Source organism: Pholis gunnellus, assembly GCF_910591455.1.
Source record: "Pholis gunnellus genome assembly, chromosome: 12".
NCBI classification, from domain to species: Eukaryota; Metazoa; Chordata; class Actinopteri; order Perciformes; family Pholidae; genus Pholis; species Pholis gunnellus.
In genome coordinates this window covers 20,833,173-20,856,692 of record NC_136539.1, presented here as the reverse complement: position 1 = coordinate 20,856,692, position 23,520 = coordinate 20,833,173, and the positions used below count along the sequence as shown (strand labels likewise).

Here is a 23,520-nt window from a genome sequence, read left to right as displayed (position 1 = left end):
GAAGCTCTCCAACCATGCACGCACACCACGCCTTGACACATTTTCCACAGTATTTGCATGATTCTTTATTAAAACCACATCAGACAAAACACAAGTTCAGGTGAAAACTTTTTAATATTTATATTAATTATTCTGCAGAAATTCTGCAGAAAACTAAATGACCTAAATGACAAAACAGGTCGTTGTCATTCAGAACAACTCAGATAAGTGAAGAGCTCGTCTCGTCAAGACGATATTGTTTTCCAGCACCGTTTTTAAAACAATCACTCGCTCTGATCTGCCACCACTATGGTTAAAGTTTGATGTGGTTTAGGCAAACAAAACTAATGTAAATGAACCAATGACAGACTCAACAACCTTCTCTGCCGACCGGGTTTTAGGACACGTTGATGGCGTGACGCTTCTAACGAACAGTCACTATGTGAAGCCAAATCTTCATCTTGAATCAATGTGTGGAGAACTAAACCAACGGCGGATTTTTATTTCAAACATGTATTCATTGACGTCTTTCTGTCAGAGAAGGTGACAACTTATGGAAATATGCAAACTTTAAAATGTGTCCCACTGTAGGAGGAGGGACCTTCAGTGTTTTTTTGGAGCGAGGACGCAACAAAAACTTGAGTCATTCCCTCGTCTCTGCCAGCTTGGACTCAAGTCAATAAATAAACTTTCAGGAGGTAAAGTTACCGTAGAGCCTCTGGTTAGTGTCACAGTAAACACACTACAGGCCGACGCCACACATTACGACTTTAAGATCGGGTTATTTGGACCGGCTCTCAGAGTTTCAGCAGTTTGGTTGAATTTAGCATATTCTTGCCCTGCTGTTAGCTGGTGGTTGGCTTTATTTTTTCAATAACTGATGACTGAATTTTAGATTATATGGAGCCAGTACTGGAGGTGAAATGCTGCCCCCTATCTCTTTGAAACAGGTGGCCACTGACCACAAACTAACACAAACTTCCATCCGTTTCTGGCCTCATTTTTTGTGCATTGTCCTACGAAGGACCGCAACACGTGTCAATTTCCTCTCGTTGCATGCATGCAGTCTTTTCAAAATAAACTTCCGCCTTCACAGGAAACGACTCAGTTAGGTTATGGCAACAAAACTACTTAGTTAGGTTCATGCAAAGATTGTGGTTTGGGTTAAAATAACAACAGAAGTGCCGTTACTACATTACGCAAGTTGCGTGACAAATAAATCAATTTATACTTTTATAAGATTACGCGTATAACATATGAAATAATTTGAATGAATTATTATCTACATCACTAAAAATAGAGACTCTGAACATTTAAAATCGAGACAAGCACTCACTCTTCCTGCTCAGTATTTGAAGTACATCAAGTAGCCGATTCCCAGCATCCGCGTGTCCTTTTGGCTCCCTGCACTAATATCAATCCTTCCCCTTCAATATGAACCCTTTTTCCTAAAAGGCTTTTGGTTTCGGGCCACCTGTCAACTAATTAATTAAAAGCTCTCTGAAGAAATGATGGAGTGAGAGCATTAGGCAGCGTCCCAGCACTAATAATACAGGGCACGGCAATGTGTTTAACCGCATGGATACCACACAATACCGAGCACGCACACACACACACACTCACACACACACACACACACACACACACACTCACACATGCTCTTTCATGGAGGTGCATGTTGTATCGCCCCCCCCCCCCCTCCACTCGTTCTTACCCCCGATCCATCCCGTTGTTTTAATCAGTCAATTCCTATATTTCTATTTCCTCCTCATTAATCACTCTGCTCCCAGTCCTCCAGGCTCTCATGGAGTGAATTACACACTGGAGCACTGTGCCAATTCAAGTAAGTGAATTTCCCCCAACAGGGAAATATAACTGTCAACACGGAGCAGCTCCCTCCGACCAGCGCTCCCCTCTCTCTCCCCCCCTCTCTGGCCCTATCTCGCTCGACCCTCCGTCTCCACCTCAGTCTGTCTTCTCTCATATCCAGTGTCCTGTGATTTGCCCGCTGACTCCGTGTGATCTGGTTTGGATGATGCGATGTTGCCTCAAAACCTCTAATCCCTCTAATATGTATGGGGATGAGTGAACTGGGATATTAAAATAAGATGTGTGTGTGTGTGTGTGTGTGTGTGTGTGTGTGTGTGTGTGTGTGTGTGTGTGTGTGTGTGTGTGTGTGTGTGTGTGCGCGTGGGTGTGTGGTGTTAGTGTGTGTTTTGGCAGCTTTTGTTGGGTGTGAGTGTCCCAGCGTAGACGTTTGTAAGTGTGGACATATGTTGTGTGTGTGTGTGTGTGTGTGTGTGTGTGTGTGTGTGGCCCCCTCCTCGTGGCAGCAGTGTGGTTTGGAGGAGACACGTCGAGTTTCCTGTCTTCAAAGACAACCCGTCATTATTACAGGCCAACCATCCGCTCAGCGCAGGAAACCCCTTCCTCCTTCCTCTCCCTCAGTCCCTCCCTCGACTTCCCTCAGCACAGAAATGTGTTCTTCTTTATGTTTAAACATTCATTCTCTCACTTCAACACTTTTTTTCTTCTCCTTTTACTCCTCTTACTGTGGTCAAATCTGAGCTCCATGCTGATTTGTTAACCTCTTTTCCTACAGACGGATCCGTCTTTACTCATAATGTGCAGCCGAGCGCTGTTCAAACCCTCAGAAATGTCTCTTTCATATTCTAGAAAAGATCCCAGAGCTTTGCAGAAATATTCAAGGATGAATTTTAGGCCAGATGCATATAAAATAATTTCGAATATTTCCGTTTGATGGGATGGTGCAGCCTTAAGATCATTGCATCTTTGATTGAATGTTTCAGTGTAAAATAAAAACAATTTACATAAATAGCGTGTTGGAACAAGAACAGAATATATTTATGATTCAGTCAAACAGTGTAGAAATGATTTCTATCTAAATTTAAGGAAAAAGTCGAGAGACATTTCTGCAAACATACAGCAACACAAACGCAGATAGAGGGATAAGTGCACACACACACACACACACACACACACATAAACAAGAAACAACTTTCACAGTGAATGCAGGAATCGATAAACCAGAGTGAGTTGAATAAATCTTGTTTATATGGAGCAATCTGCTTTATTTGGTGAGCCTGTTATACAGTTCCCCCCAGGCTTATAGATTAACAGCGCAGAAACACCGAGCCAAACTCCACTCTCGGCTACAGGACGCGGCTCAATGCAGAGCCAGAAGCCGTCTCTGGTTTACTGCTCAAAAAAACCTCCCGACACACCTGAGTGAAACGGCAACAGCTGCTCTGAGGTGTCGTCATTTGCTTTTTTTAGGGAAATTCCGAGAGAATCTGCAAAAAGAGAGCTAGTTAATGCATCTCTTGACCTACTGTTACGTGACTATTAGGAAGCATTGATGGCAAAGTAAAGATGCAACGATGCTAGTATCAGATATCGGTCCACTCCTTGACAATAGTCATTATTTTAATTTGTTACATTTTGTTTTACAAAGTTATGAAAGCAATGTTTAATTCAAGCCTTACGGATAAAAGAAGTGATCTGAGTCTCTTCCACACAGTGAATCATACAGCGTATTGATTAAACACTGGTATCTGATCGATACCCGGAGCCCAGGTATCGCTATCGGGACTGAAAAAGTTGGATCGGTGCCTCCCTAGTTGGGAGCCCTGAGACCTTTGCAGAAGAGGAGGGTGCAACGAGGTGACAGTCAAACCTCAAATGATGGAAAACCAAGAAAACGTGATGGAAATATCATGAATCAATGTGAGGAAAGTTACGGTCTCCTCATCGCTCCGCTGATCTGACGTTTCTGTCTCCTTACAGGTGGATTGAAGCCCACTAATATGGAGTTAGTGGCTTTGAAATGAATCTCTTCAGTTATAAACACCAACAAAGCCTCTCTTTACAAACATGTTGCTTACCTCCGAGGGGCCTCAGCGGGGCTCCGTTGTGGCGTATGCGTGGCCCAGTGGGGCTCCCGTTGAGCTCCAGCCGGCCTTTCTTCCCCGGCGGCGGGAGGCCGCTGAGGTCCGGGCTGCCTCCCCTCCGCTCGGGACTGTCCTGGGTGATGGGACTCTCCCCTCCTCGCTCCATCCTCCTCCAGATCCCCAGAGGAGCTCCAGCCAGAGAGAACGAGTCTGGAAAACATTTAAGGGAAATTCATTTAGGGTCGGAATTGTTAAAAGTGAAAAGAGTTCAACTCTTAAAGTTGGTGATATTCTGTTTTTAAATTGTTATTATTGTCAACAAATCCCATGAAAATACCAAAAACAATGAATCGTCCCCAACAAATTAAATATCTCCTCCTGTTTGAGGAACGTTTGCTAAGAAATAATGAGGTTTTAGGACAAAACGTACCCTTTTTTTCAAATTAAACTTTATATTAGCGACACATTTTTTAGACATTTATGTCATCAGTAATAAATGAGCTTGAAGCTAAGTGCTACAGACATGAAAGTTAAATATTCAGAGTTGGACGAAGACATTGACGGTTTTGGTCTTTTCATGGAATTTGTTGAAGGTCAGAAAAGAATGGAATAACTTCCTTTAAGTGGCAGGTGTGTAAGATTTAATTAAAGAATTGAAACAGAGACAAATAGAGACAGAAGAAGACGATGGAGAGAGACAGTCTGTTATCAGCGTTTTTGTTGGGAGTGTAAACTACACCGTGACAGTGTGTGTTTGTGTTTAATATCTATGAGTACATAAACATCTACACATCCAGCGGGCGCGTGAACTTCGGCGTGTCCCCTGATAAGGGAGCGCGTCAGCCAAACGTCTAATACGGGGTAATGCCATTAGAAACGCTGCCAGGCCAGACGGGGGACACATGCCAGCGTGTGAAAGAGCAGCCGGCTTTTATTTACATACGAGCCCCTGGACAATATCTGCCAGCATGTGTGACCCTCAGTGGAGAGAGAGAGAGAGAGAGAGAGCGATTAGAAAACTGTCCGTGGAAAAGAATTAAATAAAATGGTGAAGAGAGAAAGTATGGAAATCAAGTTAGTGAGCAGATTTGGGGAGTGGAAAAAACACAGAGGGTCTCTGTACTGAGTGACATTGGCCAGCAATCCAGCAGAACAAATGAGGGAGAATCCATGGTTATTGTTTGAGTGTGGCATTTTCCACAGCGCTTGATTAGAAACTGCAACTCCCTCCCTCCCTCCCTCCCTCCCTCCCTCGCTTTTTTAATATTTCTGCAGCTTTTACTGCTCCAGCTGTCGTAACTCTGAACAAAAGACAATGTTTTGTGTGGTCTCTCCGTCTCTACCTTCTGTACCGACTCTTGCACAACAACGCCACAACCACAGACTGAAAAAACATTTCAAAACGTATAATAAATGAAAAACATTAGCTTTGGCGTGATTAAAAAAGTGTGGGAGGCAAAGAGGCCAAAACAATGTAAGTGGAGTTTAATAATAATAAAAAAGAAAAGAAGTTCAGAGAGTTGCACTGAGTGGAAAGCAATGGGTTTGAATGGAGTACAGTGGCTATAATTCACAATGTGAGGCTCGCTGAGAAAAAAGGAAGGCTTTTGCAAATAAATCTAGCCGCTGACAAAGTCGCAGCTACAATAAAGGACAACTGGATATGAAACACAACATTGAAGGGAATTCACTGGCTGCGCTGCTCTTCAGCGGGACGAGAAGTGGAACTTTACCTGCCTTGTAAAACTTCAACAGAAAGTGAGAATTCATTTCTTATTTTAAAAAATAATCCTCCAGAGAATCTGCCTTTATCAGAGGCAGGTCCTAACCCGCTGCTGACGATCCCTATCAACACCTCACCGACATCTCACCATCTGACCTGGGACACACACACACACACACACACACACTTTATAACAGAAACTCAGGTTCCCAGCATCATCTAATCTCTCGCTCACGTGGTGCCCCCCCCCCCCCGAGATAAGGCAGCATCAACAACAGCAAGTATTACAACGTCGTGCGGTAACAGGAAGTGTTTATTAATGGATTTGCTGCTTGTGCGTTTGCGGTGTTGTGACAAGCCCATTCTGTCGTTTTGCGAGTCGTCTTACTCTGCCTGGTCTGTAATGGCTGATAGTGATGTAGTGTAAAGAAGTGAGGACGACAAACAGACACAGGACTTTAAACCAGGAGACAGGTGTCTCAAAGTGTAGTTGAGTTATTTAGACATTACGTTACAGATGTATGTGACTTTGTTTACGTTTTACTTAGTTTACGTACTTATTTTAAGTCCAACGATGATGTTTTTCAAACAACCTAACTGTGGACATTCAACGATAACAATGTGGCTTAAAATGACGAAAAGCCTAAAATGCCTTATCATGACATGCGGAATGTCCTAAAATAAATTTCTCAATTTTTGAGATGGTAAATCTTTACTTGCGTATTTCCATTTAATGCTACTTTATACTTCTACTCCCCTTTAGAAAGAAATCCATTTATTTGTATTGCTTTAGTGACGTCATTTACATTTCAGATTAAGAATAAAATGTATGGACGAGTTTAGAGACACATTGTTAAAGAGGTGGTTCCTAAACATGTGCGACTCCTTACAGGGAAAAAAAGAAACATGAAAAAGATTTTATCTCCCATCAATCACCTCACGACCCCTCAGATTTATCTGGTGACCTGTTGGAGGGGCCCGACCCCGTAGGTTGGGAACAACTGAACTAAACTGTATACAAAGTAAAACTAGCTCAACCGCCAACGAAATGCAACGATGTCTCATAATTAGAGCTGGAAACAGTTAATTAAAAGTCATCTGCAAAAGGTTTGATGTCATTTAAGTCATTTGGACGATCTGTGACGGCGCTGCAGTTTTTATGACGTAAAAAACATAACATTTAACGCTTCAATCACTGTTTTTATACAGTACATTACTGTAGATGGTGCTTTAAACTTAGGATTCAGCTTCTATTGGTTTCAGGATCAATGGATTTAAAAACAAACTGCAAATGATGTGAGAGATTTTTAGTCCTTCTTACAGCTGCCGTCTCATTTCAGCAGTTAAGCACTTAGAGATAAATAGTTTTATGAGTGTAAGTATGCAGATTTGTTTATACTCTAACATATAATGACATGTAATATATGAAAGAGTTAAATCAGAAATAAAGTGTTTCATAGTTTAAATACTCACTGTTCTTTAACATGTTAATACCATCACTACCTTTATAAACATACGCATCGCTGTTTACGCCACAACTCATGTTCATAAAGCAAACTGTTACATTAATCATATATATTTATTCCAGCATTTGTTGCACTATTGTCTTACTGTTTACATTGTGTTCTTGTTTTACACACGTAACTATTTTAAGGATGCAAAACCGAACCGTAAAATAATGAACCGTTATATATTTTGGAGTTCTTTTTGGAGTATTTTGGAAATGTTTTTCTTGTCCCTAATGTGCAAAACAAACTGAACCAAAACCGTGATCGAGCTGCGTGCTTGTTAAACCACTAATATATATAAAGAAACTTTTTTATATATTTATATCTGTTCATAGTAGTCAGATGTACAGGAAAAACAAAGGTAAACATAAACATCTATCGGAGTATGTTCAGCATGAGAGCAGCAGATTCCTTGTATGTGCTCACACACTTACTTATGTGATTGATTGGTTCATTTCTTTCTATGTGTTTTCATACCTGACATTTAAACAATAATCTGGGCATTCCCTCACAAACATCCACAGTCTCAGACTGATACATGTTAATCTATTTAATGTAATTATTACGGCGTGTTGAGCAATAACCTTACAATAGCGTCGGCATGTAGCGCGTTCTGTTGGATCGTATCAGCCTTCAAAGCCTGAAATGGTTATCGTGTTCATCCTAAATCCATCTGAGGTGCATTGTTTGATAAGGCCTGCGATAGTTGGAGCAGTTAATAAAGACGCGATAAGAGTTGCTGTTGCATATCTGCTATGGAGACCGGTAACAAATGTAATGTCATTTTGATAAGAAGAGGGTTCATGACACGTTTCCCAATTGATTGCTTCTCTGGTCAACTGTCACGCCTTTCTTTTAAAACCTGTTAATCAATAAAAAAATAAGTACTAAATAATCTGCTGTATCTGCTGCTCTGAGACGGTCAGATGTGAAGAAACAAAAAACCCAAACTCTGCTCCGTTTGTCCCACATTGCTCCCGATACCGGCACGACCTCTGTGTTTTTTGATGATAAGCCACTATGGAGTTCCTCATTATTACACGTTGTAGACATAACAAATACACAGCGAGAGGGCCAAAGACAAGATTGCAGAGCAAAAGAAAATGCAGACACGCCCAAAGAAATGGAAGAGCGGGACACGACAACAAACACACCTCTAAACAACTGGGCCGGCTCAAAGACATAAACACACACAAACAGAGGCCAACGTGTAATTCAAAGCCAGTCTAAACACCGATTGGTTGTCCCATTCATTTGAGAGACGTACGGTGTAATGACGGCGGCCATGAAGGCTGCATGTTCTTAAACTCATTAAAGTCGTTTAAAGGGAGACAGGTGGAAAGGTTTCACTTATAGATGCCACCATGAAACGTTCCCATTGGTTCATTACATTAAGACAATTATTTTTGTTGTGTTACAAGTTTTCTGAAATGATGAATTTTGTTATTAAAATTTCCAAAACACAAATCTAAACATTGGATAAAGCCAGCCTCAAAATTCTTCTTTCATGTTGTTGACATATTAGAGTCAAAGGTTTGTACAGAGGGGATTTTGGATATCTCTTTGTATCACTCTATAAATCCCAAAATACTGTCAAAATCCATGTTTTTAGTAATAAAATGTTCTATAACTCAGGCTATGAATGATATATGAACAACCCCCTCTGTAAAAACCTTCAGCATATAGAATATGAATATAAAACTGTAAAGTTTGGTGTATGTAAGAGCTACTGAAGTGGAGATTTCTGGATCAGAGAGAAAACAGCCTTTAAAGAGATGTTTTGTAAAATGGCATTCAAATGTAATGAAATGTTATGTTTAAGTATGGAAATGAGGTGTTATTTAAAGGTAACTTTTGGTGAATTTAGCAGAAATCTACAGACACAAATAGACAAAGTAGTTAAATAAACACTTAAATGTGTATTTTGGATGTTTTCTCTCCACTAGTCTGAAAGAAAAAATGTTAATGAAGCAAAATAGCGACGAAATCTCTAAATTGTTCCGTGCATTAAAAACTATGCTTATACCTGTAGTGTGTCACCTTAATCTTACTTTTCTTGATTTATTTTTTATCTCCATCTCCCTTATTTTGTTTTTGCAACACCTGGATTTAAGTTTGGAAAAACAAGTCCAGCTGTGTTTAATATTCGGCCTCCAATGAAGAAAGACGTTTATGAAAAATAAAGATTCAGGGGGAACAACAGCTAAAGTAAAGAAAAGTGCTCCTTTTTTACACACACACACACACACACACACTTCACTGTAATCACATTGTGATAAGTGTGCAGGAGAACAGCGACTCACACACTTACGCTCTTAAAGACTTAAAACGAGAGTACAGGAGGGATAATTGTGGGTGAGGAGTGAAGGCAATCAGCCAAACAGCAGGATAAGATGTTCGACGTGTACATGTATGAAAGTAACGTCTCTCAAAGAGTCAGAAAGAAATACAACTAACCTCTCACTCTGCAGAGCTGCATCGCCTGGTATCTCTTTTACCGTTACGTTAATGACGGGTTGAGCCTCCGACATGCAAAGCAGACGGAGCGAGAGAGAGAGAGAGAGAGAGAGAGAGAGAGAGAGAGAGAGAGAGACCTATGAGGGCATTATTAGCTCCGATAGCCGGGGAGAGAGAGAATGGGGGAGAGGCATGACCTCTGTAGGACAATTGCAGGTACACGGACGTTCTTCCCGTACGATGATGCACTTTTATAGCAGGGTTATTAAGCTTTGGTTAATGCTTGGCTCTGCAGCGCAGATAAAAGAGGAGGAGGAGGAGGAGGAGGAGGAGGAGGGAGAGATATTAAGCCCTGCAGTCAAACTGAATACGCATACATGTATGCACAGGGAGGGGACAGACAGACCAGTCAGGAGGCAAACTGGTGTCCTGCACAAATACGTTCCCATACTACTGAACGTGTTTTCTCAAATTGCAACAAAACAAACCAAAAGGAAACGCTACCAAACTAGTTGGTTAGGTTTACGCAACAAAACTTGTTTAGAATGAATTAAAACAAAGCGAGAAATGCAACAAAATTACTTAGTTAAGGCAACACATTTTTTTAGGTTTAGTTGAAAAGCATCATGGTTCAGCTTAAAATTACTACAAAATGTAAACTAAAACGCAACAAAAGGTTCCCTCAGGACAAGAACAGCGGTCCCGTGTTTTTTGACCCGAGCACCACCTCGACGTAATCCGCGACAAATCACGTTTCCCTTAAAACGTGATTCACAACGCACTTATGTTGCATGGGAACATCATTTTTAGGAGGAAGCACAAAAAAAGCAGAATCTGTTTTTAAACGTCTGAAAAGAAAAAGGGGAACAACACAAGAGTTTTTTATGTGGCTGTTTATGAGAAATGATTGCTGTTTGGGAAGGTTACATTATTGTGGAATCTGCCGTTTATGGCCATCAGATGTGTTGCTGTGATGTGGGGAGAGTTGGTGTGAGGGGAAGACAGACCTTTATGGCACACACACACTGTCAGTCACAACTATTTTGAAGCTTGTGGAGGGGGCTCCTCGGGCTCAAACACACACACACACACACACACACAGAGGAAAATAAGCAGGGTGAGGAGGCGAGACGAAGGCCTTCTGGTGAACATGTTTGGCTCCCTCGTAAACATCTCATTTGATAATATGGGATGAAGAGTTAACAGCGAGCGTTTATAGCCTTGCCCTTCCAGCTAGAGGATGCATGCTTAAAACACACTCATCCATACATACACACCCACACACACACACACACACACACACACACTAAGCCACACAAACCACAGCCAGCACGCTACACAGACTCTCTGCTTTAACACTTCCAGGGACCACACACTGACTCAGAATACAGACACACACAGCAGGGACGAATAAGAGTGTGTGGAGCAAACACATGTGCATGTATACGGCACATGTGTGTGTGTGTGTGTGTGTGTGTGTGTGTGTGTGTGTGGACAAAATAATAGCGTCACAACATGCTGCCGTCCAGTGCAACTTTTGTGACGCTTTTGAAGTTGCATTGCATCATGACGTGTTCCTGTTATATCGTCAGACATTTACAGCGACGATGCTGCTCAAAGAAAACGCTCACTTTGCACACACACACACACACACACACACACACACACACGACTGCCAAACCCATCCACCACAGCTCACACCAGCCTCACCATAGTGGGAATAACAGGGAGCTCAGGTCTCAGAGGTTTCACAGTCACACACTCAGAAAAAAAAAGACTTTATTTTATCATGAAGAAGAGGAGATACGCAGCAGGCTGAACGGGGGACATTAGAGATCAGTGAGTGACGCCCACAGCATCAGAGGAGCATCATTAGCTCCCACTGAGCTCCTCCACTATCTAATCTTTTCAGTTTAATAGCGTGGACACACCCATATTACGTGTGAACAGATAGCTGGGTTCACACAGGAAGAAGAGGGAGGGAGGGTTACTGAAATACTCAAAAGCTGTTTAAAGTTAAGATTCATCATTTATTGGTGTGAATTGAATTGTGACTTGTTAATATCTGTGTTTCTTTATGATTATCAGAACATAAAGTGGCATTGAGTTTTCAGAATTTAGAAAATAATTAAATAAAATAATATTTTAGCTACTCAAAAAAAAGTCTGCTTTATAAGCATGAAATTGCAGACCATAAATAATTGGCGCATCTTTGCGGCAGAATGAAAAAAAAAAAAAAAGGCTCAAAGCTTTGCACACACGAATCCTCAGCAAAAGCCAAAGAAAATATGACTTTCCCACTATTTCTTTTCTATAAGCAAACTCTTTAACCCCCCCCCCCTCTCTCTCTCTCTCTCTCTCTCTTCCTCTTCCTCTGCGCAAACGTGAGCAAACGTTAACCAGAAAGGCCAGAAAGTCTCCCATCAGCGCAGCTGAGACGAATCCGTTTCTCCTCGCGGTTGACCCAAAAAAAAAAAAATCGTGTATTTTTTCTGTTATTAGTCTAATGTGACTGTCGAGGTGTAGTGTATCGGGAATATTTCAAATTACTGTCGCGCTTTATACAAATTCTCCGTCCGCACCTCACCTGCTCAGATGAATAGATAGTAACGTTTGTGTGAACAGAAGTTGACTTTTCACGCATTGGATTTGATGAGAAAACATTGACGCTGTGTGTCTTCCTTGTGGGTTTTTGTGTTATTTTTGCAGAAGAAGAGTCAGCCTGCTGTTTTCTTTTAAAGGTCGGAGAGTTTGGGGCTGAGAGTAGCCGCTGCTGTCAGTGTGAAGAGGAAATAAAGGAACGAGATTCAAACAATTAGAAGGAAAATGTACGTTTTCGTCTGTCCTGCTCGTATTCGCAATGAATCATTGAATGCAGGCCTGCACGATGCCGCGTGTTCGATGCCTCCACGTTTAGTGCGCGACAAAGTATTGCTCCTGACGTGACGCTCTGCAGAACGACTGTTTCTCATTTCACCGCATTTGGCTTCAGTTTCAGAGAAGACCGGAGGCCCAAACTTCCGCTTCAGCCCTGAGCTTCGTGATGTTCATGTTTCATGGTGACCCCTTTACTTTCTTTCCTCCACTCCCTCTGAAGGTGTGCGTGCTCCGAGGTGGCGGAGTGTTTACTGTCCCATGTGTTGCAGAGGTTAAAAGGCCCGTGTAGCTGCAGAAGAAACAGCCGCAGCGTGTTCGACACGTCTCGGTCTCCCTCGGTATGTTTTATTCATCACCTGTCCCGTTTACCGGCAGCTTGAAGCGATGGAACACAAACTAAAATAATAATAAAAAAACTGCTGCTGTTATTTAAACTGTGCACACGTGTTAACCAGTAACACAAGTAACACCTCTCACAGTAATTCATTATTTTTCTTAAAAGTTAAAAAGTCACAAAGTGATGTTGGGACGTTTTCTTGTTTTTTCTGGAACGATTTCTTTTCGCCTTATCAAACACACACACACACACACACACACACACACACACACATACACACACACACACATACATATATATAAATACAAGTTTTAAATGAAAACACTCGCTGCCAAGCTTCCAAAATAGCTATTTAAAAAAAGGAGCAAAACATCCCCTTAAATATTTCAGAATATTCATAAACTGGTTGAGTTCTTTAATAACTTATATGGGATTTTATTGAGGTATCTACAACTTGTGCATATTTATAATATTTAAAATACTAAACACAACTGATATTTTGTAAAAATAATATTAATAGCGACGGAAATATGTTTTATTTCAGTGCCAAGAAGCTGAACTTGATCATGCATGCAAATAAGTAAACATGACTCAATGTGTAAAAACTTATAGAATATGACTAACTCCCTTTTAAAATAATAACTAGTATTATTGTAGTATTAAAAAAGATGGTTTGGGTGGATGCTATGTTATTATCACACTAATAATATCCAATAATAGCACTTAATAATATTACATTATTATTATTATTATTATTATTTTAATAAATCAGATAGAGTTATTAACTAAAGGGACAGTTCTCTATTAGTTGATCAATGTCACTAATGATTATTTGGTTGTTTTTATATAATTCATATCGTAATTCACGGGCAGTTTTAAATCATTGGCGGTGAGCAGATGGAGCTGCAGAACTACTCACTGTTTACGGCGTGTCTGTAGCGCTGCTGGCCGCTGAGGAGGCTCTGTCCATTGAGCAGGAGTATTGAATCCAGGGCTGGGCTGTGGTTCGTCCTACACACGGCGGATCACGCTGCTGAAATCTGGACTCGGACGAGAGAACCGGACCGGAGATCCACAAGAAGTCACTTACTGGTGACAGTGTGGGACGAGCGTGGAAGGGAAGGGAGGAAGGAAGGGGGGGGGGGGACAATAGCGCGCGAAGCAGCGGAGTGGAGAGGTGCACGGAGGATGGAAGGAGAGGCGAAGAAGAGACTTTGTCGTCTGTGGTCCGGAGCGCGCGCACAAACTTGATCTTTTCGATGTACTTTTCGTGCTCCCCGTCCTTTAGTTTCACGCTTTTGTCAAAACGCGTCTCTGTGGCACAAGTCTTTCCTCCTCTGAACTCATGGCTTCATCCTCGGAAGAAAAGCAAAAAGCGCAACAACAACAACAAAAAACGCAGCCGGTGAAACTGAAACAAGACAACCCGGGAGACAAAACGCAGAACGTGGACCTGACCGAAAAAGCAAAACACCGGAGTTGGACTTTTACAGCAGTAGCGGGATTTATCGGCGCAAACGGAGCGGGTTTCTAATCAGCGTGTCACTTTCAATCGTTCCTGTGCCAACGGGCGCACTGACTGATAGAGGGAGGAGAGAAGGGAGGAGAGACAAAGAGAGAGAGAGGGAAGGGGAGGGAAGGGAAGGGATAAGAGGAGGCGTCAAAAAAACTAATGTGACCCATGAAAGCATTTTGTGGGCCGGATCTCGCTCATACAGGACACATAATGAGATAAAGAAGTGTCCGTCAAAACGCACCCGCGCGGAGATCCTTCTTTTTGGAGGCTTAAATAATGTCTGTTTTGACTCCACGTTGTCTTTTAACACAAACAGTTGTGTAATACTTCTCTAAATCCTATCTGAAATCTCCTCATAGTGTGTAGCTGCCTATCAGAGAGACCTTGACGAAGATAGAGCTCATTTTGTTACTTTTCTTTTTTTCCTGCAGAGAAAGAATATTTGTGCTTCACGCAGCAGGAACTTATCAGCTCCCCTCTAACACTTTCACACATGCCAGTATCATCCCGCAGATAATGCCGCCCGAGGTGAAGTCCACGCGCTGATACACGTTAATAAGTAGCCTAATAATAAGTTCCTTCCCTCTTTCTCTGCTGTTATTACAGATGCCTGCAGGGTTCCTGTCAATGATATACCTTGCGCAAGCGCGTATAAACGCCGCCCCCCCCCCCCCCCCCCCCCCACAAAAAAAGTTATGGTAACAAAAGTTAAAGCGACTCACAGACACACTGGATGGTCAGTGAACGCCTCCTGCTCCGTGTCGTTCAGCAGCAGTGAACGTAACAGCATGCACACGAGCGCGCACAGCTGACCGGGTCATCGTCGTGTTGTTGCGCAAAACGCACGCGCGTTGTCTGTGGCGCGCAATTCACTATGTGTGTGTGTATATATATATATCCGTTTTGTGTGTGTTTTACTGAAAATACAGAAAAATACAGAATGTGTGTCAGGTGTGTGCGCGCACATTTGGATACAAATGGACACAGGCTCATTTCTAACGATCAGCCACTGGTGCTTATATGAAACACACACACACACACACACTGACTGAAGATGTAGCCTTGACCTGTGATTGACAGGTGTCCCTGTGGTGTCTCATACATAAGGAAGTCGGCGAGGGTCAAATGATATGGAGTGATTTCTAAATGCAAAATAATATTTATCGAACTAACAGTAGGCTACCATTCATGACATAAAATGTTTCTGTGGGAAAAAGGTAATAAGTCGTGATTTGCTGCATCATTGTGTTTTTAAGAAAGGTGGAGTGGTCAGAAATGTGAACTTATTATAACAGAAATACGTGCACGTGAGTATATTGTATTGCGCGTATTAACGCAAATATTTGACTTGAATTCTCTGCAACTCGAACTCTGTTTGTGATTTCCGTTCGACTCTCAGCTGAGTCACCGAGGCTCCTCGGATTTGCATCCACCACTGTCTCTGCGGCCTCACGGTATATAAACTGCAACAAGGGAGTTCTTTCATGCGCACACACATACACACATGTCTTTAAACGAGAACATGCGCAACCGAATTGAGCAACAAAACTGCAACTCTCTGGCTGTGCGTGAAAGCCCGCTAGCTGCACATTTCACGGAGCGTTGCGTTGGTGTGAGAGGAACCCGCGCTACGGGGTACCAGTGAGATAGAGCAGAGGAGGGGGGGGGGGGTTACTGATCCGGGGCCTCTGAGTGTTTAGAGGGTCTGGCGTGCATGCTGCGCCAGTCGTGCGCGTATACAGCTTTCCAGGAAATAGACTCGAGCTGCGATTCAGAGGCCTGATTTCTGGAGTGTTGATCAACAGCAGGTAGAATGTTGTACATATTATTAAAATCAAAGCAAAATCACTGAAAAAACACTATAAACCAAACCTTTAGTGAGTGAACTCACCAGTTTAGTATCTGCTTTAGGGAGAAACACTCTTCACCACCTCTCATTTACAGTAAAACATTATTAATAAACACGGTTTATTAATGAAACACGGTGAACTCACCTCCTTTAACGCAGCCCGAGTATCAGACACCTGGCAGCTCCGATGCAGATGCGACGCGAGAATTAAGTGGAACCAGCCGGTGGCGGAGAGCCAGTCCGCTGCTCGCTGCTCATTCGTCAATATTGTTTAATATGATAATGACGGTGACGACTGTGCGCGCGCGCGGGGTGAGACTGTTGGCATGTCTTTTGCTTTACACCGGAATAAATGCAGGCCTAACGGCGATGATGAATAAAAAAAGAAAGAGCGTATTACACAATTCTAAAATCATAAAAAGGAACAGTTTGTGGCTTTTATCCTAGCAGGTTGTCGCGAGGCTGCTCGGTGACATTCACGAGTCTCTTGCAGTTATTTTTGATTTCATCGTTAGAGGTTTAACATAAAGAGCGTTACTGCCCAATTTAAAGCTTCACTTCTCACCATGCAGGCCGTTAAACCCAAAGTGTCTGCGGGTTGTTTGGGGGATATTCAGCCCCAAGCTGCCGCTTTGGGAAGGACCCGTCATGTGACCTGCGGCATCTGTAGTTTATTTAAGCAAGTGTCTTTAAATCAATTGGACTGTTGGGAACTTGAGGTGGATTCACGTAAACATTTCGTTTTGTTGTTACAAGCTCCCTTTAAATCTGGAGTATCATGCTTTCATTCTTAATTCATGTCTGCCTAAATCCAGTGAACTCAACGAAAATGTATTTTTTGCGTCAATATTTAATCACTTTACGTGCACAAAATTTCACAGCCAAAATACCGCAAAGTAAATGAGAGACTCGTCATTTTCCCTCGTTGTTTAAATATTTTAAACTATTTCTCTGAGATCGGGAGGAGAAGTTTGACAACTTAAATTCTGTCTTGATGCTGCAGAGGAAGTGAACAGCAGACCACGAGCGTGTTGTGAACATCATCGCACTGTATTTATTCAGAGAAATGTTCTCTTCTTGTGCGTTTTGCTTCATCTCGTCATGCAACCACATTCGGGCTGCAGCGGAGGCTGTGAATTATTGAAGCCCGGCAGGGAATCGTTAGCCTGCAGAGCTCCTCCGCTGCATCCCTCTCACAGACTCACACAGACTCCTTCCCTTTATCTGTTTCATGCATTTGTTTAGGTGGAAAGTGGGAGTCTAGGAGCCCGAACACGCGTGAAAACACTCCACAATGCCGCGAAGAAGAATGAAATATTGATCCCTGAATTAGAAACAAATTCATAGCACTGGTGTGAAGCATTGATGTGGATTTTTAAATGTATTTTTGGCCCCCAAAGCTTTGTGTCAAACGATTGTGATTGGAGAGTAATGCAGTTACAGTTATTGAGAACACATTTGTGTCACAGGTAAGTGGTGTGTGTGTGTGTGTGTGTGTGTGTGTGCTGTGACCGATCACCACCTTACTACCCCCCCCCCCCCCCCCTCCAAAGAAAGGAAAGAATAACACGCTTTTATTTATTTCACATCCAGGGAGCAGACCGATTTATAGAAAGTGACCCTTTAGTGATTTGAAGCAGAACTCTGACACACAACTCATTTAAACATTCAAGCAAGTCAGCAGAATAATTTAGGGATCTGGTTTGGATCAAGCAACACAAAAAAAGCAACATTAATAAATAACCAAAGTTTGTTATTTTAGGCCTGAATTTACATCATGGAAGTATAAAGAGAGAGATGCATGCTAAACATTTACATAAATGCGTAAAACAAAGACAATAAAAGAAACAAATGTTCTTTTGTGATCTGTTTCTATTCACTGTCACGAGCACATCTTTGACTCAGCTTTGGTAATGTCACGTGCCTGCAGCGGGGAAGCGGTTTTTGTATGATTTGGTTCAGACTGTCTGTTGTCACCTTGTGTGTGTCGGACTGAGAAAAGCAGAGGCGGCGTTTGTGCAAACAGCGCGGCTGTGTGGTGAAGAGGAAAAGACAGAAACAAGAGAATACACAGGAAAATGAAAGGAACCAAAAAAAACTAATTATAAAAGAAAAGTGTCACATTAAATTAGACTTCTGCATCTTAGATTGCCTTCATTTGGCAAAGCGAGGAATAATTCCAGCTCCTCTGGTGTCGTTATATTTTCCTGAACAATGATTGGATGCAAATTATCTTTCATAAAATATTTTATTTTCTATTTGGGACAGAAGTTCATCAGACAAATGAAGATAACAGGTCGGAGGTTGTGGGAACCGTCTCACTACACATCGAAACAAACAAACAAGAAGTATTTTGATCACGTTGTTATTTGTAAGAAAGTATTGACGATTTACACACGTGTTCAGAGCTCTAAGCGTTTATTTATCGGATCAATTTATTGTCTTTCGACATAAAATCAATGCGCCTAAAGGAGTTCTCTCCGGGGTTTCCTCTCTCTCATGTCAACGCTTCACTCCACAGAGCGCTTCATTTATTCATAACAGTGATGGTTGAGTACGAGCTCTCTGCTGTTCTGCTGGTAGTGATGCGGGATGATGATGAGGGTGATGAAGAGGATGATGATGATGAAGAATGAGACAACGTGTATAAAACAAAAAAAAGGCCTTTAAGGCCAAAAATATGAAGTCAGACATGGACTAAATACTCAAAGCATCACAGAAACTACCTGAGGACGGATACTCAGGTAAATAAATTATTAAAATAATAAATGATGAAAGAAGTGTCATTAAAATCCGACCGAATTAGCTCGATATCTACTAGGCCTACTACTACCAATAATAATAATAACAATACTAACAATAATAATAACAATAATAATAATAAAATAGTAGATTAACAAGAGAGATTTGCTTATTTTACCCACAAAATACTACGAATACTAATTAAAAACAATAATAATAATAATAATCATCATACATGAAATAGTAGATTAACAAGGGACATTTGTTTATTTTAACCACCTAATAATAGTAATAACAACAATAGATAATAGTTACAATAATAATAACAATATTAATATAATAATAATAATATAACAATAATAATATTAATACTCTATAGCATCCTGTTTTGATTTTCCTCCTCTTTCTTTTTTTTCTATGTTTTACGCTAAATTAAACGCTCGTGCTGGCTACAATCACCTCTAATTGAAAACGAAAGTAACTAACTTATAACGAACAACAGACGCAGTGACACAAAACAGACTATTAAACAAAAAACAGCAAAAATAAATACATATTTCCTGCAGAACCCGTATTTCATATTTCTGTTGGTTTCGCCTGATTGGAGCGAATCAAAGACGTTTAAGATGCAAAGCTTGGACGCAATGGACTCACTTATTTCCATCGTTAACACACAGACTTGTGGGAGTTTCTCTCAGCGGTCAGGTGGTTCTGGTGTATTAGTGTGTCTGTGTGCAGCTCTAATGTCCCTCTGGTTGGATTAAAGAGTGACCGATGGGCCAAAGCGCTCCAAATGGTTGTTTTTAAAGGATGTATCGCGTTTCCGTCGAGGATTAATTTTTCTTTTACGACACTTTCAACTCTTTCCCCAAATTGCTTCCATGCGCAGGTCACGACTCACGAGTCCATTAATGCTCCTTCACACCATTTTTCTCCCCGCAGGCCCCGAGAAACCCGAGACTCCATACTAATAGTTCATATTTAAAGTTTCACACCGTCTATAAGCTGTACAATTATTATAAGAGTCATCATAATTATTATGTAAATTATTTAGTGAAAAGGTATTAGTTTTGATTTTTTAATTAGATAAAAAAAGAAGAATATTATTCCTAATCTAAATACGTTGATATTATTATATATTCAAGAATCTATACATACAGTGTGTGTGTGTGTGTGTGTGTGTGTGTGTGTGTGTGTGTGTGTGTGTGTGTGTGTGTGTGTGTGTGTGTGTGTGCAAATGTTGACCTGAAATGTTCAAATTATTACCAAATTTAGATAATGTTTTTTTAAATCTTAAATTATATATTTCTTGCCTTTCTAATAAATAAGAACAAGGTTCAGAATCTCGACCAAAATCTATTAATTAACAACTTATTAAGGGTTTATTGATGTTATCAACATTTATAATTTCATTTTTACCACACTCTGTATTTGTTCTTATTGGAGGCTTATTACTGATCTATGCATTATTTATTACCCATTAAGGAAGCCAAGTTACACACACACAATTTGTATTAAAAAGTGCCGTATTAGAAAGTGGCGATCAACACAACATTTATGAATTTAAAGGCTGAATTGAGATTCATTTCTTTTCCTTTTAGATGTCGAGCCAGAAACACTTAGAGCTCTGCAGCAGCAGCTGACCTTAAACGTGTAAAACAAACTGCAGAAGTTTAAATCCGTGCTTCCATCAGAGACAGCACGCTCTAATGTCCTTATGCCATATCTCAGCCTCCCCAATGTCAGGGCCCTCCTGAGCTCTGATACACACCACAGAGGATTGTTTTCCTTTTCGGTAAAAAGCCGTGGCCCTCGCTTTGGCGGCCCCCCACACACACACACACACACACAGCCTCCCAATAGGTTCCTACCTGAAATCAAATCCGCCTGCTTTAACGAGGGTGGGAGCTCGGGGGAGCAGGAGGAAGGCGGTTGTGAGCGTCAGCACTCTGCACTATGTCATCGGGCACAAGTATTTGACAGTTGGAATTATCTGTAAATACTTCATTAAACATGTGTATGAGTTCCCCTCAGTGTGCCTCATGGTCCACTTCTGGTAAGATTTGCAAATGATAACATAAACACTTTGAAAAAGAAATTCAATTCTCATTTGAAAAGAATTGCAGGGAGGGTGGTGGGGGGGGGTGATTGGGCCCCACGAGCAACAAAACAGCGGAGGTCTCTGTAATGAGGTTTGGAAAGTGTGTTCAGTGTTTCTGGGTTTACTTGACCTGCCAGAGGGATTGTCTTCCACATGGACGCCGCCGCCAGACCTTCACGACCAACTCTGTTGCGTTAAACCTCGAGCTCCTCAAAAGGGCCTCAGACAAACGACAGAGGTGAGCCTAATTCATCTTGGGGTTCGGCCCTTAATATTCAGCCTCAATGAAGTCAATTAAAACTCTGACTGTTGGTACCGTGACGTCTGTTATCCCCCTCGGTGGATACTCGTTTCTCTCCTTAAACAAAACAACACAGCTTCTAAAGAGCAGAACAGACAGGACAGTCTTCAGACCGGTGCCAGTAAAATAAAATGCTCTCTGGCTTTAATATCATTTAAGGCTACACACACACACACACACACACACACACACACACACACACACACACACACAGCAGCAGGAAGTCACTCTGAATTCCACTCCGTTCCACTTGTAGTGGTCACACAACACATGCACTCATGTCAAGCTGTCTGTCCTAATAACCAGGCAGCCGGCCTCCTGCACCTGAGAGCCCCCACGTCAGGAGCAGGCCGATGTTTGGAGGAAACGGAAAGTGATACGGTTTAAAAGTGTCGGCTCTGAGTTGAGGAGGGAGGAGAGGGGAGGAACCATTTTTAAAAAAGGACAAAGACACGGGAGGAAGGAGGGTTTGTGGAGGCCGCAGAGCTGCAGACGCCGAAGCAAATAACAACAGCTCATACTCCCCATGATTCAGGAACAGGACACAAGCAGGACGCATGCCTAGAAACACGTACACGCACACACACACACACACACACACACACAGATCCTACCATGAAGCATGCTGGTCCCCGAGGCTTTCTGGAGACGTGTCGTCGGCGTCACAGATTTTCCCCCCAAAACAACCCCGTCTACGACCCGTCACCGCTTGGACACAGACGAGCAAACGGCCATGTAGGTAAACTAGGGTACACGAGGGTGGATGGTTTCACTTTGCAGCCCCCCCCCCCAGGTGGGCGGGGCCCAATGCATTCAAAGTGAATGTCAATCATTTACTGTCTGACACCAATGAGGAAGCTTTTGTCTCACAAAGTAAATCTCTTTGATTTCTCTAAAGGGAGTCAATGATTGAAATCTTGCATTGAGGGGGGACCCTGTGGAGTATTTAGTCCGTCTGAATGTGTGTGTGTGTGTGTGTGTGTCTGTGTGTGTGTGTGTGTGTGTGTGTGTGTGTTGGCTGGTTCCTGAGTGGCTGTCAGAGCGATACCGATCAGGCCGGCTGTGCGGAGGGTGCAGGGGTCAGAGGTGAGCGCGCTGCTGTGATCGTGTGTTTGTTATTGCTATGCTGCCCTTGGACGGGTTAACATAGCACACACTGCATCAGCTGGTCCGTGCACTTCCTCTGACTCACACACACACACACACACACACACACACACACACACAGACAGCTCGGTCAGCGGGCCAGTGAGAGGCGTCTGAGGGTCACTTCCACATGTGTTGATGGGCCCTGAGTGAACTAATCTAAACTGGTGAAATGTTATCCCACTGCAGGGAAGGCAGCAGCCAAGTGGCCCCAAAACGGCTCTCTTTATCCCTAATGTTCAGATGAACAACCTATGTGCATGTCGCTGACGGCTCAAGGCTTTACAGGTAATATATATATATATATATATATTATTAGTTGCAATGATTCATTTCTTTAATATTTCACGTGAGGTTTCTTAGAAAGCACAACTTAAACTCATGTATCCAGCACAAACTGATTAATGGGACACAGGCTGGTGCCCATAGGAGAGAAACTTCTATAATAACAAAAACGTTCTTTAATTGTGTTCTTTAACTTTTACATTATTCCCTTTAAATTTAGATACATATGTTATATGTTAACCATTATACCAACTAGAAATAAAGACGTGTCCTGTATCATTTTATACACATTTCCGTGAAATTCCAATATATATATTTACTTATTTAAATATTGGGATCTTCACTAATATTAAACTGGACGGCGTTTCAACATGTCTTTCCTGCAAACTCATCAATAAAGTAGATTTTGTTTCCGGGTACCACTGATGTTATATCAGTGTATGTTATATCAGTATATTTTGCTTTTATGTAAGAAAGGTTTTGAATGCAGTACTTTTACCTGTAGCGGAGTATTTTCACAGTGTGGTATTAGTACTTTTACTTAAGTCCACCGCTGTGGTTTGGAAAATACAAAGACCAAAACATTTAATAAATGAACTCACGTGAGGAGTTATCACACCAGAAACACGTTTTGCATGTTTTATAATTAACTTTTTTAAATGTTTCACACGGGAAATGAGTCGTCACATAAGGAAACAGCAATTTCACATTTGAAAGAGCTTTTCACACAAAGGTTCATGTGGTTTTCAAACACTTCGCACGTGAAAAGATGAAGGAATTAACCTATT

At 41.7% G+C, this 23,520-nt stretch overlaps 1 protein-coding gene across 1 annotated transcript in view; it reads right to left on the bottom strand.

The window, feature by feature from the left end:
- The window catches only part of satb2 (SATB homeobox 2), a 43,598-nt gene extending 29,772 nt beyond the window's left edge, over positions 1 to 13,826 (bottom strand). The window contains exons 1-2 of the mRNA XM_079170944.1: positions 13,712 to 13,826; positions 3,885 to 4,100 (exon numbers count right to left, since the gene is read on the bottom strand). Coding sequence (XP_079027070.1) covers positions 3,885 to 4,056 — 172 coding nt within the window. The 5' untranslated portion in view covers positions 4,057 to 4,100; positions 13,712 to 13,826. The remainder of the gene's footprint in view (positions 1 to 3,884; positions 4,101 to 13,711) is intronic.
- Positions 13,827 to 23,520: the final 9,694 nt, after the last annotated feature.